We start from the raw sequence: 19,690 nt of genomic DNA on the forward strand, positions 1-19,690 counted from the left end.
TGCAAAGCTCCTAGAACAAAAATTTCCTGGCCATTCCCCCCATAGGCTTGATTCCAGAGAGTTCTACCCCCCAGGAGCCTGTCTCTTCTATCAGTAGGGTTGCTAAGGTCTGTTAAAGGTCCCCTGTGGCTCAAATCTTCCTTTCACAAGAGAGAAAGCCAACTATCTTTTATTGACATGTATTTGGGGAACTTATGAAGACAAGCAGGGAAAGATTCATAGTATTTTAGAGACAGGGAATTTTACCCTTTAGTGTCTGGCATCAGTTTTATTTAGAAATAAAAATACTAGATAGATATGATATCCATTATGCTTATATAATTATCATATCAATATATTTTTAAATATGCAGATGTATACCGAATGTGTGTTCTAAGCTGTATTTGGAAAATTTTCTGCTCACCCATAGATCTAAAACCTTTTTAATCTGAAAAGCTAACAGCATACAGAAATCGAGCCAGTTTTCAAATCTACTAGGTGCAAGTGTTTTTTAGTGTTCTCCTGTAGTCTGAGTAAGTGCATTTTTTTTTCAGTGAGTTGAATAAAACCTTAGTGGGCTCCAGTAGTTAATGAAGCTTCAGCTGACCTGGGCAGTAGAATGAGGCTGGCTTTCTTAGCAGCTAGGGTGCTAATGATTGCCTGTCCCAGGGAGCACTGTGCCTTGGACCTAGTCAGAAGGGTCAGTTGATGTCTTCTGGCCTCCCTTCCAGAACAAATCTTCCTCCAGCTTCATGCTGTTACCACCACAGTGTTCCTTAGTAAACCTAGAGTTTTGGAGTTTCAGCAAGTCAAATCAAATTCTGTCAGAGATCACAGAGTTCATGGCATGGGTTGGTCAAGCACCCAGGTTTCCAGACTACTTTGCACTCTCTTACTCTACCACTGTGCCGGTCTGTTAACAGTACTTCCTTGATATTTTCATCTCCAGTTTCTCTTTAATTTTTCTGAAGTTGACTTGGGCTTTAATGACATCTGAAGCTTAAAATTAGTAACTTAATTAGGGACTAAAGGTGAGTGTGTTTCTATCAAATGTGTATTGTTTCTTATGGAAACGCTTTCTGCCTCCGCAGATCTGCTGATTGCCCCCTTCCTGGGCTGAGTTCTAGCCTAACACAGGGATTGGTCTGCCTCTCGGGGTCACCACTCAGAGTGAGTCTTCTTGAAGTAGAGGACTGTTGTATCTATTTATTTACTTACGTATTTGGTCTTGTTAACTTTCCAAGTCACAACACTGAATTGCAGGTTTGACATGGTAGTAAAAGTCATCCCCCTGTTGGTTGATCCTGTCTTCCCAAGTTTGCAATGGCCACAGTTTTGACTCATAAAAATTCCAACTTTCTTCTTCTTGCATTGTCTTTACACCTTAGTCAATGATATCAGAGTTGAGATGTTGGCTTATATAGTTTAAACTTAGTATGGACATATGTGTGTGTGTCTGTGTTTACATATAGATGTGTATGTGTGTGTGTGTGTGTGTGTGTGTGTGTGTGTGTGTGTGTAGATTGTCCCTGCTATTAGCAATAAGCAGTATTTCAACTCTGTGCTGTCAACATTTTCTAAGATAGTTGATGAGCAGCCCTGCAAGTGGCTGTTGGGCATTTTGAAGAGTAACTAGGCCACTGCTGGCCATCATTCTTTGCTCTGCTTTTGAACTGAATGGTGACAGAGTCCAGCTGGCCCCTTTGATCCTATTGATCCTTATGAATGCCACCATGTTCGTCATGTAACAAGTGAAATCTTAGGATGAGAACAGAAAACCTTCTTCACTTACCTCCCTCCTCCTTGCTTAACAGTCACCCCTCCCCCCACACGTCTCCTGTTCCATGGACAGCAGACCTGGTAATCTTGCACAAGTATGTGATCTTTATTGTTGGTCTGCTTTTACCTGATGGGTAGTCTCTGCCTTTGACTCCTTATCTGCCTTCCACTATTTCTTTAAACAAACTCAATAGGCAATGTGTGGCCTGGGTTAAAGTGCTGGGTAAGGAGAAAGGGGGTGTTGTGAACCCTGTGTGAACATCTAGACCATGGAGGCCACTTGCTGACATGGGTGAAGCTGACATGGGGCAGACTGGGGATTGAATGGTGGCAGTCACCTCTTAGAGGTGGGTCTTGGGTTCCCATGAGAGATCTAGGTAGAGCTGGAAGAATGACAGCTATCTGGATGTGTCTGAAATCCAGAGAGAAGACACATGTGGATGGACATATATTTTGAAATTGTCTTTGTATCTGAAATCGAAGTGGATAAGCTTTCCAAGACAGGGAAGTGCGAGACGGATTTCTGCTTGGCATGGAAATGAGGATGGGAAGAGGCAACTGAAAGCAGACTAACCAGAAAAGAAAGACAGAAAAACATCAGTGTCATACACGGCACTGTAAGATTAGTATCACCTAGGATTTATTGGCTCCTGAAAGGTCACTGGGAACCTTTGCAAGCTTTCTAGGATAATGGGGAGTGTGTAATGATTGAGCAAAGAGAAGGATGTGGTGCAGCACTAGAGTCTTCCCAGAAGCTCAGCTCTAAGAAAAACAGAGAATTCGGACCCTAGGAACAATCATAGCAGGGCCATCCTGGGAAGTGGAGGTGGGTGTTACTTAGAAGGGTGGGTTGTGAGGCTAAGAGCATATTGTTTCGGTTTCCTGTGAGTTGTTGCAAGTTGATTTTTTTGTTTTGTTGGTGCTGACAGTTTGTTTGGTTGACACTGGAGCATTTGTTCAAAAGCAAATAGGAAGTGTTTAGTGGGAAGGTGAGAGGGTCCTGCTGTCTTCTCATACACCACAGTTGAGGCTTTTCAGCCTGGGTGAATAGAGCTCCGTGGCCACAGTCCTTTTACTGCAAGGGGAAGGTGATGTAAGTTACTGCCAAGAAAGCAAGTATGATGAAGAGAAAGAAGACCCAGACCAGCGGTAAACATGAAAATCTAATTTAAAGAAATGTTTTGATATTGAGGTGCAGTAGTGAAGGAATAGTATGAACTTAGTGAAATAACCGAGGTAGAAGAACTCTCCTTAGTTGATTCATTCTGGTTGCTATTTAAAACATTTGTTTCTTGGTTATATTGGCATATAGGTAGGGAAGGGAATTGAATTTAATCATCGAGGCCAACAGGGTGGGTTCATTTTGTGTGTGTGTGTGTGTGTGTGTGTGTGTGTGTGTGTGTGTGTGTGTAATATGAACTTATGTCTTTTATGTAGGTGAAATTGGATATTGATTCTAGTGAGAGTCCAGCATTAAGAGCATTACATTTTTAAAGGTTTGTTGCTTTGCTGTCTCTCATAGCCTTGAAAGTTCAATTTTATAAAAGGTCATCAAATTACAGCAGTGTTTTTCACTCACTCTATTACCTGTGTGGGGCTGGAAACAGTAACATGCCTAAGAAAGATTGGATGGTGGCATGCACGTTTATTTTGAGGTATGAAGTTCTGTCATTCATATAGTAGGTGATAGACAAGGTGTTATATGGGATATTCATAGGTAAAAAATTATGCTAAGTTATTTTTTATTTAAATAGCTTATGGGTGGCTGTTAGAATCCATACATTTTGTACTTTCCTTCCACTTGCCGGTGGCCGGCTGTCTTAGGGTTTCTGTTGCTGTGAGAAAGCAACTTGAAGCAGAAAGCATTTATTTTACATACACTTCCACATTCATCACAATCCATCATCAGAGGAAGTCAGGGCAAGGACTCCCACAGGGCAGGAACATGAAGGCAGAAGCTGATGCAGAGGCCACGAGAGGTGCTGCTCACTGACTTGCTCATCGTGGCTTGCTGGCCTGCTTACTTGCACAACTCAATCCCACCAGTCCAAGGTGGCACCACCTATGGTGAACATGTTCCCCCCATGTCCATCATTAATCAAGAAAATGAAGGCCTGCCCACAGGCTAAGCTGATGGGGGCTTCTTCTCATTTGAGGTTCCCTCTTCCCAAATGACTCTAGCCAGTGTCAATTCGACATAAAAACTAGCCCCCTGGAGACAAGTCTTAGAATTAAAGACAAAGCAAGAACTAGATTCATAACTAGAATTAGAACATTGACATCAACCCTGGAATATTTCTTTACATTTTCTCTTACAATTCAGGTTGAGTGACCCTGGAGAGTGATGTTATGTTTAGAGAGCTACCAGTTTTGATGCATAGTTAAGAGTTTCTGTTTTTGTACATTGTATGTGCACACATACAGCTACAGTGCACACATTTAGGGATCAGAGGTCAACTTTCGCGGGGTCTTTCTCTCTCATTTTCCACCATATTTTCCAAGATGGGATCTCTCACTGAACTTGCTAGGCTGGCTGGCCAGTGAGCTCTGGATCTTCCTGTCTCTGCCCACCCAGCACTGGGATAATACACACCCCACCACATCTGACTGTGTGTGTGGATGCTGGGATCCTAGATCAAGTATTGTGCTTCCTCACACAGTGAGCACTTTCTCACACTGTGGCTTCAGTCTCCATAGTTGATAACTTTTTAACTACAAGTTTATCTTACATTGATATGTGATATCTGGGTACAGGTTCACTTTTTTAAATGTGTTGACTAACAATAAAGAACAAAGAGAAATCACATAAAGGATCACAGAAATCCATGAAAGGAACGGATTTGCTGAGTCCGGTGGGAAGATCTGTGTCTCTGCCTTCTCTTCCATGCTTGAGCCCCAATCATTGCACCTGCCTCACCTCATGCATCAGGGAAGAAACTTATTTCTAGTCTGTGCTTCTCAGACAACTAAAACACATAAGTTATCCATGCAACACCATACATGACACTTATAATACGCTTTTTTGCTGACACCTATTTCCACATATTACATCCATAAAGATTATAAAAAGAAACAGATTGAAACGTTTACAGCTTGAAATGAGATTCTAGACTTTTTGTTTTTGTTTTGTTTTTCCAGACAGTGTTTTTTTGTGTGTGTATCTCTGGCTGTCCTGGAACTCTCTCTGTAGACCAGGATGGCCTCAAACTCAGAGATCCCAAGTGCTAGGATTAAAAGTATGCACCATCACCACCCAGTGATATTCTATATTTTTAATTGTTCATAGTTTATTTGTTTTAAATTTTCTATTACATTTAGTGTGTGTGTGTGTGTGTGTGTGTGTGTGTGTGTGTGTACATGTATATGTATGCAAGTGTGTGTTCATGCTATAGCACACAAGTAGAGGTCAGAAGACAACTTCAAGGAGTCAATCCTTTCCTTCTGCCCTGTGGGTTTTGGAGGTTGAACTCAGGTCGCCTGGCTTGTTGGCAAATGCCCTTACCTGCTGAGTCGTCTCGCCTGTCCTTTGTAACAATTTTGACATCCAATTATTAAGTTATAGCTGCCATTTGCTAAGCTACTCATAATAACACAACAAAGAATCCTGAATATGATATTCATAAAACATGATAAAAAGGCCTTTATGATACTCAAAATTATTTTGATAACATGAACATGATTTATATGTAAGGACTTCCTTGATATAGAAAAAGTAGAGCTTTAGTTAAAATACGCCTCTTCTCATAGTCATTTGTGTTTTTCTATTCTTATGACTTAGTGACTGATGTTTTGTTTGTTGTTTACAGAGATTTTGTGAAGTAGCTAAACCTTTGCCTTTGATTCTATAGGAAGCTTTTCATTCTACTGACAAAAGCATAGTGAGGAGATCAATAGCATCCCAGTAGGCTGCTGCCTTAGTGCTCACTGTAGCCTCATGTTTCTCACTGGGTAACAGGAAACACAAATGTTTCTTTTTTTCACATTTCCCAGACATATTTATGTAATTTGTATTCTTTGTGTAAATCTTTACTTTGCAGGGTTTTCAGTTCAGAAACTTAGCTGAGTTCTCTTTACTTCACAAAACAAAAATCTCGAATTATTAGAGATACTTTCCCCAAAGGTTAAAAATATGAGGAAGAGGTTTTTTTTTTAATTTTTTTATTACTAAGAAATTTTCTATTCATCTTACATATCAATCACAGATCCCCCTCTCCTCCGTTCTCCCACCCCCAGTATTCTCCCCCCAACTCAACCCCCATTCCCACCTCCTCCAAGGCAAGGACTTCCATGGAGAGTCAGCAGAGCCTGGTACATTCAGTTGAGGCAGGTCCAAGCCCTCCCCCTGCTCCAAGGCTATGTAAGGTGTCCCACCATAGGCACTGGGCTGCAAAAAGCCCGCTCATACACCAGGGATAGATCCTGATCCCACTGCCAGGGGCCCCCACCAAACCAAACTGGTGGAACTCATGAACTGTGGACCAATAGCTGTGGAGCCTCCATGGGACTAGACTAGGCCCTCTTCATGAGCGAGACAGTTGTGTACCTTGACCTGCTTAAGAGCAAGAGTTTTATGTCTTTAAGTATGTATACCTAAGAATAAAAGAAGTTAGTTTCTGCAAATAATTATTATAGTACCATGTGCTTGGCTATATTTTGATGCTGAGGATATTGGAGCATAATTACACATGAATCTCACTGTGAGATATATAGATAAAATTTCAAGAGAGCAGAGAATGACTATGATATTGAGTGATTGTAGAGAGGAAACTCTTAAGACACAAATAAAACAGCTGTGTGACCAAGGAGGGCTTTTCTGCCAACATTTGAAGAATGGGAAACTGACTATTTAAGAGCAAGGAAAAAAAGTCTTCCATGTCTCCAAAACCTTGAGGCTTCTAGAAGACTGGTATGATTTAGATATGTAAAGAGAGCCTGTTTTGTGTTTTGAGGGAATAGACAGTGACCACCAAGCAGGGTGTTGGGTCCTAGCCATAGCTTTTTAGATTTTACTTGTGTGCACTGGGAAGCTATTAAATGGTTCCCACCAGTGAGTCATAGATTGGACTTAGGTTTTATGAAGATTAGGTGAGCAGCATGGGACTGGGAAGAGAATCGGGGGTAGAAATGAACTAATAGAGAAATCATGGGACTCACATAGTGGCAGGGAGCCAGTTCCAAGTAGATTTGGGAAATAGAACCATCATTTTTTAAGTTAGATAAATAAGGTAAGGGAAATATCAGGTTTCTGGAAATGTGACTTGAAGAAAACAACATTGCCATTTCTGAGGCAAGGGAGAGGAGGATATGGAGAAACAGCTTTGGGAGAGAGAGCAAGAAAGGCTTCAGGATGTTGGCAAGTGGGTGGTTTTGATCCCATTTCTGAGCACAGAACACAGATCTGAGCTGGGGATGGGGACATAGAACACAGGAAATATTTACAGCCTTGGGAACCCTACTATGAAGAAAACTTGGAGAAGAAGGTCCAGAATAGAGTTCCCTGATTGGACTGAATGTAGGGCTAGCCTAGAAAAGCAGCTTGCAGCTCAGAAGAGGAGGGGCCCCAGGCAGGAAGAGAGCCAGAATGAATGGTGTGTCCTGAGCCCCAAACCAACAGTTGTGTTGACAAGGACGTCTACTTTCAGAGTCAGGGCTGCCAGGTAGGTAATCAGATGAGGAACATGCATGTCCTGATGGTCTGTTATGTTGGCTGTAAGAGCCATACCAGTGCCATGGTGGAATCACCAGCTGGAATGGGGTGGTAGTGGAGAAAAGAGGAGACAAGAGAGAGAGTGAGAGGGAAACAGGCTAGTAGCTGAAGGGGTGAGCTGGATCTGCCTTTTGTGTAGTACACTGGCTGTAGGTGTGTGTGCTAAGAAGACATTACTGTCTCATAGAACAATCAAAAACAGGTGGCAGCTCTGATGTCCTCCTGTGTCTAAGGAAACTGTAATTAGTTATCATTTTCCAGCCAAGGTGGAAGCCTAGGACAACTGGTTTGTCTTTATAAAGATAGCCTAGGCATTGAATAACGTTTTAAAAATGTTTTTATGAGTTCTTTGAGAACTCAACACAATATATCCAATCATCTTTACCCGAGCTCCTCCCAGATCTACTTGTCTCTTCCCTACCTACCAAGCATTGTCTCTTTTTAAAGAAGATTTAAATTACTGAATCCAACTTGTGCTACCCATATACTTGGGCATAGGACCATCCCCCAGAGCATAGACCACCTACCAGGGACCACACTCTCAAAGAACACCTAGTTTTCCTCTTCCAGCAGCTTTCAGTTGCCAAAAGCTCCTCATTTATGGGTGGGACTTCCTGCCCACCTCTTGACCCCATGTGGGGGTTTTGTCCGTCCGTCTTGAGTTTGCACAGGTTCTGTGTGTGCTGTCATAACTGCTGTAAGCTCATGTGTACAGCTGCTCTAGTGTTTGACACTTCTGGCTCTTAGGGTCTTTCTGCCTCCTCTTCCTCAATGGTTCCTGAGCCTTGGGAGGAGGAGGTGTGATGTAGATGCCCCAGTTATAGCTGAGCATTCTGAACTCTCTCACTTTTTGCCCCTTGACCAATCATGGGTCTCTGTGTTGATCACCATCTACTGCAAAAAGAAACTTCATGGATGATGTCTTGTAGATGCACTATCTACGGGTGTAAAGATAAGTTATTAGGCGTCTGTTTATTACTATGTCCACTTAACAGGATGGTAATATTAGGTTCTCCTTTACAGCCCATGACCTATCCAACCATAGATCCTGGACCCAGTAATGGTGCCTAGTATGTTTTTTCAGTTGTCTTATTGTCCAGACTTGATCCTGTCCTCACACCTCTTCACATCCTCAAGCTAGGAAGAATGATAGTTGAACTAAAAGAAGACAGGAGGAAATGGGTTTTACCTTAGAACAGTGGTTCTCAACCTGTGGGTTGTGACTCCCAGAGGGGTCACATCAGATATTTATATTAAGATTCATAACAGTAGGACAATTACAGTTATAAGGTAGCAATGAAATAATTTTATGGTTTGGCATCACTACAATATGAGGAGCTGTATTAAAGGGTTACAGCATTAGGAAGGTTGAGATGCACTGCCTTAGATGTTGTAGTCCTTGGGGCTAGAAGGCAGGGTGTGTGTGTGTGGGGGGGTCCTGTGTTGTAATTGCTGGTAAACCACATTAACTGGCTTGCCTTTGGTCCTCAGATGAATTCACTGCTAGAACTATCTTTCACCTTCCTCAAATTCATCACGGAATCTGAATTTCACAATGCTAACCCTCCCCCAACACACACACACACACACACACACACACACACACACACACACGATTCCTTCATACTCATACCAGCTTCCAGAATAAGCAGGCCAAGGAAAGGCAGTGTTTGCTTTCGAGATGTGTTTAAAAAGCTAATGTGTAATAACAGTGTAGCACACAGTCTTGTTCAGGGTTTGATATTTACATTGCTTAGGGTGGCTCAGCACATGCCAAGTTGATATGTCTTTTATTCAACAGAAGAACTAGCCAGTGACTGAGAGCAGGAACCCTACATGAAGAGTATGGATAAAGCGCTGATTCGTGTTTGTAATGTTCCTTTACGGCAATAGTTTAATTACTAAATGATGGGTTTCCTGTAGAGTCACTGGTCATAGTTGCATAATCCCATATCATACCAGGGCATATGTCCTTCACTTAAGATATTACATTAGCCCTTTGCTCTGAATATTTTTTTAAAGCCAGGTGATTAGAATTGTGAAAGGAAATTGTAAAAGACATATTATCTCTAGACTATTTACTGTTCCTATGCAAATTACTTAAATGTCAAGTCTGCTTGGCATAACATCTCTCCTAGACACAGAAAGAATGGGCTTTATGACATAGGGCATTTCTGCAAGCAAGAGGAAGTCTATTATTTGGGTTTGAACATGTTTGGGCTTCTCATTTGGCACATGTGGAAACTGAGACATGAAATGCTAGCCTGGCCTAGCACTGTATTAGGTGGTGGTTTGTGACCCTAGATGTTTTTAGGGTATAGCAGCATATTACTCATGAAGATTTTTTTTTTTTAATTTTTTGTGAGGTGTGAGACAGCATCATCTTTCAGTGTTTACAGGCAGTAGGAAGGAGCCAGGAAAGACATGGGAGGGAGGGAGAGACAGGGACATGTGATGCCCTGAAGCCACATAATAAGATGCTGCTGGTGTGAAGCTTCCTGTGTATTTGCATATTTTAATTCAAAAGGAAATAGCAGAATTAGGTGAAAACAAATAAGAAAGGCATTTACTGTTTCTAGAAGAATCTATAGATTTGGGAGTGGGAGAGTCCTCCATTTAGAGGTTGAGAAGACAGTGGGATATCTAATCTTACAGCTCGTCCTTCACAGGTATTAGAATATACAGATTCAGCAAGCACATACTCCTCGTCTGCTACCCTAATTAGTGTGATGATTTTGAAATTTCGTCTGCAGCCATGATCTATTGTAGCTGGAGAGTTTCTCTCCAGCTCCCGCCAAGTCCTGCCAGTCCCTGAGCCCACTTATAAAATAAACACACAGACTCTTACATTATTTAAACTGCTTGGCCATTAGCTCAGGCCTATCATTGTCTAGCTCTTACTCTTATATTTAGTCCATTTCTATTAATCTATACTTTGCCACGTGGCTCGTGGCTTACTGGTACCTTACATCTTCCTTGCCCTGGCAGCGGCTCCAGCAGTCTCTCCCTCTGCCTTCCTGTTCCCTCAATTCTCCTCTCTGTTAGTCTCGCCTATACTTCCTGTCTGGCTACTGGCCAATCAGTGTTTATTTACACAGAGTGATGTCCACAGCAATCTATTATGAAGAGACCCTGTTGATCATAGCAGATTAATTTTTAGTTTGTGTTTATCCCAGTTAGGGTTTCTATTGCTATGATGAAACACCATGACCAAAAGCAAGTTGGGGGTAAAAGGGTTGATTTGGCTTACCCTTCCACGTCACTGTTCATTATTGCAGGAAGTCAGGACAGGAACCCAAGCAGGGCAGGAAGCTGGAGGCAGGAGCTGATGCAGAGGCCATGAGGGTATTGTTTACTGGCTTGCTCACCATGGCTTGCTCAGCCTGCTTTCTTACAGAACCCAGGACCACCAGCCCAGGGGTGGCGTCACCCACAATGGGCTGCACCCTCTTCTGTCAATCACTAATTCAGAATATACCCTACAGACTTGCCTACAGCCCAGTGTTATGAAGACATTTTCTCAATGGCTCCACAGTGTTTTACGTGCCCATTTTGAGCCACTGAATACCACTCTTTGTGGTACCTCTACGCGGTGCCTCTTGGGGTGCAGTGTAGGACTGTGCCTGGCTGTGGCACAGCTTTCCCCTATTCTTCCTTTCATCCTGGATCTCCTGGAACATCATCGCACCCTAGTGACAGGCCCTTGCCTCTCTTTCCGCTTGCAGAACAATCAACCATGACGACCGAATCGGGATCAGACTCAGAATCCAAGCCAGACCAGGAGGCTGAGCCTCGGGAGGCAGCAGGGCCTCAGGGACACGCAGGGGCACAGCCCGGACCTGAGCCTCCCAGTGGAAGCAGCGAGGAGCCGCCAGCACTTGAGCAGTTTCCTGCAGCTGCTGCACACAGCACCCCTGTGAAGAGGGAGGTGAGCCTGGAGCATCTCTGGGGAGGGTCAGTCAGGGGACCTGGCTGAGCAGTGCTGCTTCATCTCAGCCCGAAGGGCAACTATCAAGGTCACCTGCTTTTGCCCTCTCGCCCCAGGGGTTAATGGTGTTGCTGTTGAAGGCTTTCAGTGAGTGACATTCCTCAGCCTGGAGTGGTACCTCCTGCCTTTGATTAAAACGGTTAACACTCAGCTGAACTCCCGACTGGAAATTCTTCCTAGATCTGAGTTTACCGGATGGGCAGGTAGCAAGCTGGCAGCCGTGGTTATGCCTCTGACTCTTTTCATTTCAAGCTGTAACAGGTGAAGGCAGAATTAATTTTTCCAGCTCTTGCTCTGACCCAAACATCGCCATCTACTTTTAGTGACTGTTTATTTGTTAAGTGCTGTTCCTTATGCATGTTGGCGATGTCAGGAGCAATTACCTCTGCCTTTTGTGAGATGAGCTCAGTGGTGGGGTGCATACCTAGCCTGTGGAAGTTTGCTTCCACCGCTACTATGATCAAAATGAAGAAACATCAATAAGTCAGTATAAATATGTAAATAAAATCAAAAGAATAAAGTATGATGGCTAGGATAAATCAGTATAGTCTTAAAACTTCAAAAAAACCTGCATATTTTAGAGTGCTAATTTGTGCATGGTAAAGGAGTCAAGTGACTGACTTCTTCATGTTCTGAAAGGTTTGCATAGTTAGAAATTTTAGAAGATGTTTAATGAATGGTCATGAAGTTAGGCTGTGAGTGAAAGACTCCGGAACCCACAGCATTACAACATGTTACTATGACATTGTGAACTCTTGTTTATGAGGCAGAGTATTTTACTGTGGTCACATGGCATTTGCAAGTTCTGTTTTTTAGCTAGCATGAATGGGACTGGACAGATGGCCCGGCAATTAAGAGCACTGGCTGCTCTTGCAGAAGGTCTGGGTTCAGTTCCCAGAATATGTACCGTTGCTCACAATCTCCAGAACTTGAGTTCCAGGAGATTATAATTTCTTTTCTGACCTCTGCAGGCACCAGGTAGTGCACATACATACATGCAGGCAAAGCACTCATACACATAAAATAAAATAAATGAATCTTTAAAAAATGAAGGAAAGGATGTGGTCAAGAGGCTTGGCAAACCTGAGGTGTGTACTGCCTCTGTCATAACAGTGTAATGTGTTCCGTAGTAAACATTTTTATGAGTAGGAACGCCACACTGTAATATTGTTTAAAAGTATATGACAGTAAATCCGTGAACCAATAATATGATAATTTATCATTAAGTATTATTTGCTGTACATTAGTATTCCAGCTGTACTTTCATGTATCTGATAATACAGATCATTACAGACACATGAGCTGGGTTATTGTTTTGGATTTACCACAACAACTGTATCACAATGCAACAGGAATTATATGTTTACATTAATTTTTCTTTATTCTTGAGAATTTCATACATGTGTACAACGAAACATCCACTACTGCCCCCTATTTCCCCTGCACAACTCCCCTCAGAGCCCTTTCAACCAATTCAGCTCTTATGTCTTAAGCGACCACTGTCATATATGTGCTTTTTGTGGTGTTACATGGGCCATGACTGTACTTTATCTCTCATAGTCATATATTTGAAACCAACAAGAGATATGATAATGAACCTGCAGAGGGAAATGTGCCTGGATGCACAGGGCAAAGACTGAGTAAATCCTGTCTCATGCCACCATTGCTCTGCTTCAGGGGCCTCTGGTCCTCACATTTCACCTTTACAAAATGTTAACAAGGAATCATTCTTAAGATACCAAGATCTTTGCTTTACACCTAGAAACAATGTTAGAAATAAAGTTCAGTATATTTGGTCATAGACTGATTATTTAAATGTGGCTGGATTTGAATTTCCAAGCCTTCCGGGTCCTGTGGCTCCTCGTTTATTTACACCTGAGTTTGCAGTACCTACACATCAGAGCAACGAGAAAGACTGAGTGGAGCGGAGGGTATGCTAAAGTGATTGACAGCCATGCGTCACATGATTATAATTGGCAGTTCATTTGAGAAACTTGGTCTGCTTTTCCAGACTTGGCTTGTAAAAGCCTCAGTGGTAGATTCCTCTTTTATGTGTTCCAGAAAGATCTGTCCTTGAGCGATAGTCACTTAACATTTGCACAAGACAAGTGAGAAACGCTTAACTCAGCTAGAGAGTTTATTTTCATACAGATACTTTTAGTGGTGGGAAAACAAAGTCTTATCTTGTGTGGAATATAGAAAATGGTGATTCCAGCAAAATTTAAGTTCAAAGTAGCATCAATTGGCTTTGCCTGTAAGGAGACAACAATTTAAGTATGTTGAGATTGTATATAAATTATATACATGATAAGATGTATCATGGTTGATAATTCCAGGATTACTGTACTTCTCCCTAAACTATGTCAAAGACAGATAATGACATTTCATAGCTTTCTTGCATTGGCCATTTTGATTCTTTCATACAGTCAAAATTGTTGGAGTGAGTTGTCAAAATGGGTTTTTGTTTTGTTTTATCTTGTTTTTAGTTTATTGACTTGTTGAAGTTTACTTTCTCAATTACCTTGGCTTTTCAAGTTGGCCATTTAGTCATTGTTTATTTAGTTGTTTTAAGGTAGGCCTCCAACTTGGCATCAGTGATTTAGAATACATACATAGAAGAACAGACATTCACCACTTTAGGTTTTGGTTTTTTTTTTTTTTTTTTTTTAAGAAATTTGGCAAAATTGTCTTATGTTAAGAACTGCTTATAATTCATGGACACTTTTGGTAAAAGAAAGGACTGTATTCTTAATCTTGTATATGAAAATCAAGGTAGACAATGCAGGGAAAACAAATCTATACCAAAGGTCTAAAACTAATACACTAAAATGACTCTGCTCATAAAATAGTAGAAAGCAGTAAAAGTTGAAATAATAAACCATCAATTCTGTCTTTACTCAAGATCCCAGGCTGTGTGAGAAATCCTGTGTTAGTTCTGAGAGTGAGCCCTGAACATTGGTGTCTTTTTCTGTGCATTGTTGGTGTTACAAACCATCCAGCCATGAATCAGGTTTGCACGCCACCATTGTGGTGATCAGATAGAAGGGTGGAGAAACATCTGGGGAGCAGTGTTCAGAGATGCTGGGGAGCTGGCTAGGGAAGAAGTTCATGGTCCATAGAATGTTTCTCTGCAGTTGTGATACTGTCCTAGAACAGACTATAGAGATTCAGCAGATTAAAGCTTCACACACTTTTGATCTGTCCTCACACCAGCTCATTACTGGGAAGAGAACAGACCCAGGGGATTACATTGTGTTGAACTTCAGCACTGCTGACTTCAGAGAACTGATTCAGAGCAGAATCAAGTACTTTAGCACTTGTAAAATTACTGACAAGATTAACACAGCTCTCTAAGCCTTAACATTTATATCTTGTAAGTGTATGGGGGAGGGATGGATCTAACAGGTCAAGGAATGCAGAAGAATCCAATGAGTTATGAAAACTAGTGTTTTTGAGACCTTTGCCATCCAATGCCTTTGAATTATATTCTCTTCTCTATTAAGTAGTCTTGGGTCATCTGAGAAGGGGCCCTAGTGGTACATGTAAGTGGGTGGAATTATTTAGGTGTAACTGGGCTTCAGAAATATTTAAATCTGTATATCTACTCCTAGCATCCTAGTTGAGACAGCTCACATCCTCTAGGAAATGGGACTGCAGTCTGTCTCCCTGGAGCTGTGCGGTATCTCTGCAACTCAGTCTCCATTTCCTGTCTGTTATGAAAGGTGCTCATTGTTGGTGTCCACAGGTCAGCGACAAGGACCCGGACTTCGCTGCCGCAGCTGCAAAACAACTTGAGTATCAGCAGTTTGAAGACGATAAACTCTCTCAGAAATCATCCAGCAGCAAACTCTCACGGTCCCCATTGAAGATCGTGAAAAGGCCTAAAAGCATGCAGTGCAAAGTGACACTTCTGGATGGATCAGAATACAGCTGCGACGTGGATGTAAGTGTGCACTTAAAAGCAGGAAACTGCTACAAAATGGAACAAGATGCCATTTCCCGGAACTCGGGAAACTTACTCGTCTAGACTCAAAATGCAGTTATTCAGCTCTAACAGGAAATTAAATTACTACAAGTTTTCAGTGTCCAAAAATGTTACAGTCAAAAGTAAAATGTGATAGTATATATAAAAACAAAAACAGATGGGCTCTCTTAGCATTTTTCCATGTCAGAAACAAAGACATTATAGGCTTAAAAATGCACTTTGCGTTTATGTTCTGGCTATGAACAACACTTCAGTTTTACTTTTTCTGTTGGCATAATTTATGGTCCAGACACCCAGTGTAAATTCTTTACATAATAGTAGTTAGATAACTTTAAAATGATCATGTCCTTTTATTTCTGAGTAATTTTTTAAAAAGACAAAAATCACATGTGGTAGACTCTGAGTCTCCATGTATTATAATATTATACTTCTCTTTGCTGTGTGTGTAGTTCTCACATTACACATTCGTCTGCCCCATCCCCTCTTCCTCTCTCTTTTTAAAAAGATTTTTATTTTTCAAATTATGTATACTTGTGTTTATCTGTGTGAGTATATGTATACATGAGTGCAGTACCCGAAGAGACCAGAAGAGGCTGTCAGATTCCGTGGAGCTGGGAGTATGAGTACTTGTGAGCTGCAGGAGTGAGTGTTGGAAACTGAACTCAGATCCCCTGGAAGAATTGTTTACCACTGAGCCATCTCTCTGGCTCCCATCACTTTTCCTTCTGCTTGGAACCCATTTATCCTTCCAGTTATATTTTGCATAATGCTGTGGTTGGCATTTTCTTTGGACTACCATCCAGCTTCCAAATAAAGACACAGAGACTTATTCTCAATTATGAATGTTCTGTCCTACCATAGGCTTGTCCCACTAGCTATTTTAACTTAATTTAACCTGTTCCTATTCATCTACATTTTGCCTCAGGCTTTTTATCTTTCTTACATTCTGTATATCTTACTTTCCTGCTTCCTCTTGTGTCTGTCTGCCTGGCCCCTGGCATCTCTCTCTCTCTCTCTTTTTTTTTTTAGTCTAAATTTTTGTCTAAATTCCTCTTCCTACTTACTCTCCATGCCCAGAAGTCCCATCTATACCTCCTCCCTTGCTATTGGCCATTCAACTTCTTATTAGACCAATCAGGTACCTTAGGCAGGCAAGGTGAACATCAACACACCTTTATATAATTAAACAAATGCAACATATACTTACATAGTTAAACAAGTATTCTGCAACATAAACAAATGCAACATGTCTTTACATAGTTAAATGGATGGATGTGTCATATCTTTGCATGGTTAAACAAATATTCCACAACGTAATGCACTTCTGTACACAATGTTTTTTGTTTGTTTGTTTGTTTGTTTGTTTGCAACAGAGCATTCAAATTCATTTCAGAGTTAGTGTCATCTTGATGGGAGTAAAGGATGGATTGCTAAATTATTTCAGATTGTAGGAACATAGGAAATTGAATTCTTACATTAAATAAAGTTACTTAATCTGTCATGTGCCGATGGAGATAAAATTTAGTTATATAAAAGTTGATGGGTCGGTGCAGTACATATCAGGTACCCAACGAGTCTGCTGAGCACAGGCCTATTTCTTATATTTTGCTAGCTCTGATTTTTAATAGTTTTTTTTTTTTCAATCAATGTCTGCAGTAGCTGATTTAGATGTTAATTATGGGTGCCTGTAGCTGGGTTTTGCCGTGTAGCTTAGAGGGCCTCAACAGTCTCATGAGAGATTATATTTTTTCCTATGACGATCCACTTTACGGAAAAAATTTGCTGTGTGAAGAGAAGCTTTGCCCTTAGCTTTAATTGCATTTATATAATGGAATAAATGGGTTGCTTTATCATCCTTTAGTTATGGCAGTCAGTTTTCTATGGAAGATTCTAGATGGAAAAAATTTCATGTTTAGACCTAATGCCTTGAGGATGACAGATAACATTTATCATTCTGCCAATTTAATTGATACCTAATGCCTTGTGTTCCTTATAGATAATCACTGTGATTTTGAGTATAGAATCCTTACTTGATAACTAACTTGATAATTTATTGTTATCTTTAGTATCACTGTGATAATTTTGAGTGACATTTCCATGTTGATCTTTCATTCGTGACATTATAAATTGGAAAGATTTCTAAGAATACATTTTAAAAACTTTTTTATTGAAAAAAATTTCTCACAATATATTTTATTTTGATCATGTTTTACTTTCTGTCAATTTCTCCCAGATCCTCCCCACCTTTCTATCTACCCTACTTTGTATATGTTCTCTCTCTCTCTCTCTCTCTCTCTCTCTCTTTCTCTCTCTCTCACTCACTCAAATAAATAAACAACGAAATACTTTACCCACAAAAATAAAAATGAAAAAGCAAAAGATCAATAAGATAAAAGAAAAATGCCCAAACAAGAAGTCTACAAAAATACCATTGAGTTTGTTTTATGTTGAGCAATAATTCCTGGGCATGGGGCCTTCCCTGAAGGGTCATTTTTATATCATTAGGAGTCATTTTTAAATGTTCTTTTAACAGAACAATAGTTTTAGGTTTTCCCCTAGGCCCATGGCCTATCTAGTCTCAGGTCGTGGCTACTTTAGCAGTGTCAGGTATGGGTTTCATCCCATGGAATGGGCCTTAAATCCAACTTGAAAGTGGTTGGTTAACCCTCCAACACCTCTGCCACTGTTACCCCAGAATATGGTTCTGTGTGAGGTTTGTAGCTGGGTTGATGATTACCTTTCTCCTCTGGTAGCGTGCAGAGTACCTTCCAGTACCATGAACACTAGTGAGTAGTAGTGATGCCTCTAATTAGGCACCAGCTTCCCTTCTCCATGTTCCGTGAGATATATGAGCATTATCTTCAGCACTAGGGCCTTATTGTCAAGTTGGGAAAAGTAACCAATAGCGTCGGTAATAGCCTTTGATATTTGGGGGATTTCTATGGAATATTTGTTTTCTTGATGTTTAAATTTGTTTTAACTCTTTATATAGTTTCGATACTAACCCTCTTTCAGATACATAATTTGTATCACATGTATCATTGGTGAAGATCTTTTCCCACTCTGTAGGCTGCCACTTTGTCCAAATGATGGTGTCCTTTGCCATACAACTTTTCAGCTTCATGAGGTCCCATTTATTAATTGCTGTTCTTAGTGCCTGTGCACTAAGAAGGTGTCATTCAGAAAGTCTTTTGTGTGCCAAGGAGTTCAAGGCTGTTCCCCACTTTGTCTTCTATCCGATTCAGTGTGAATGAGCTTACCTTTAGGTTGTGGATTTGTTTGGAGATGAGTCTGTGTGGACTGTTGGTGTGGATCTGTTCTCCATGCAGCCATGTGCTAAACACCTTTTTAATCTAAAATTATCACCAGCAAAGTGGTTGCTAGTTTCCTAACAGGTAATAAATAAGAAAGGATGTGTTCACCACCCACCTCTTTCTGGGGAAGATAGAGAGAGGATGTTGTCAAATTCATGAGATTCATTCATTGCTGCTTGATTGAGTCAAAAAGGATGGTAAATCAGCATGGTGCCTCTCTGGGTTCAGAGAGGCTCTTCTTGACAGTCCTGGCTGTGTCTGACCTAAACTGTGGGTGGAAGGTGGAGCCGGATGGTCCCATGGGCATCCCAGGAAACAGACTGGGAAGGGATGCAGAAGGCTCTGGTCTCCTCAGAACTGAATTTCATTAGAGTTTTGGATCATGTCACAAAAGCACAGCTTCTTAAGTCAGAAGAAGTTTTACAGACTGCAGTTCCGTGTGTCACAATCTCGTGTTCTCGCTTTAACAGCACAAAAGGAGATGAAACCTGACTCTGTAAAAGAAGTGTCTTGGTTGGTGCACCAGTCTTGGTAACCATTTGGGTACAAGTGTGTTTGGGTTTAAGTTGATTACAAACTCACATGAACTGAAAAGAAAGCGTTGCAGTCAGGCCTGCTTGTGGAATCACAGGCGACTGCTGTGGAAGATCTTACAGTATGACATTGAACTATTAGATAGACCTGGACAGATGGTGTCTCCAGGACCATCTTGCTCATGTGTGAGAAGTGCTCTGAAGTTACCAGACTGGTATGGGCCAATGGGTCTATTATCTGGCAAAAATGTGATCTGAAGAAATTTCCTCAAACTTTCTAAATGTTGATTGTTCTATAGTTTGAATGTGTTTTTTCTAAAGTTTGTGTGTTGGAAACTTGGGACTGAAATTTGTGTGTTAACAGCATTTGGAGTGAGGACTTTGGGGAAATAATTAAGATTAGAT

At 41.1% G+C, this 19,690-nt stretch overlaps 1 protein-coding gene across 1 annotated transcript in view; it reads left to right on the forward strand.

The window, feature by feature from the left end:
• Epb41l3 (erythrocyte membrane protein band 4.1 like 3) overlaps window positions 1-19,690 on the forward strand; it is a 176,235-nt gene that overhangs the window by 77,153 nt on the left and 79,392 nt on the right. The window contains 2 exon segments of the mRNA XM_037210183.1: window positions 11,191-11,393; window positions 15,199-15,396. Coding sequence (XP_037066078.1) covers window positions 11,191-11,393; window positions 15,199-15,396 — 401 coding nt within the window.

The sequence above is a fragment of the Peromyscus leucopus genome, chromosome 13 (assembly GCF_004664715.2).
Source record: "Peromyscus leucopus breed LL Stock chromosome 13, UCI_PerLeu_2.1, whole genome shotgun sequence".
Classification (NCBI taxonomy): domain Eukaryota; kingdom Metazoa; phylum Chordata; class Mammalia; order Rodentia; family Cricetidae; genus Peromyscus; species Peromyscus leucopus.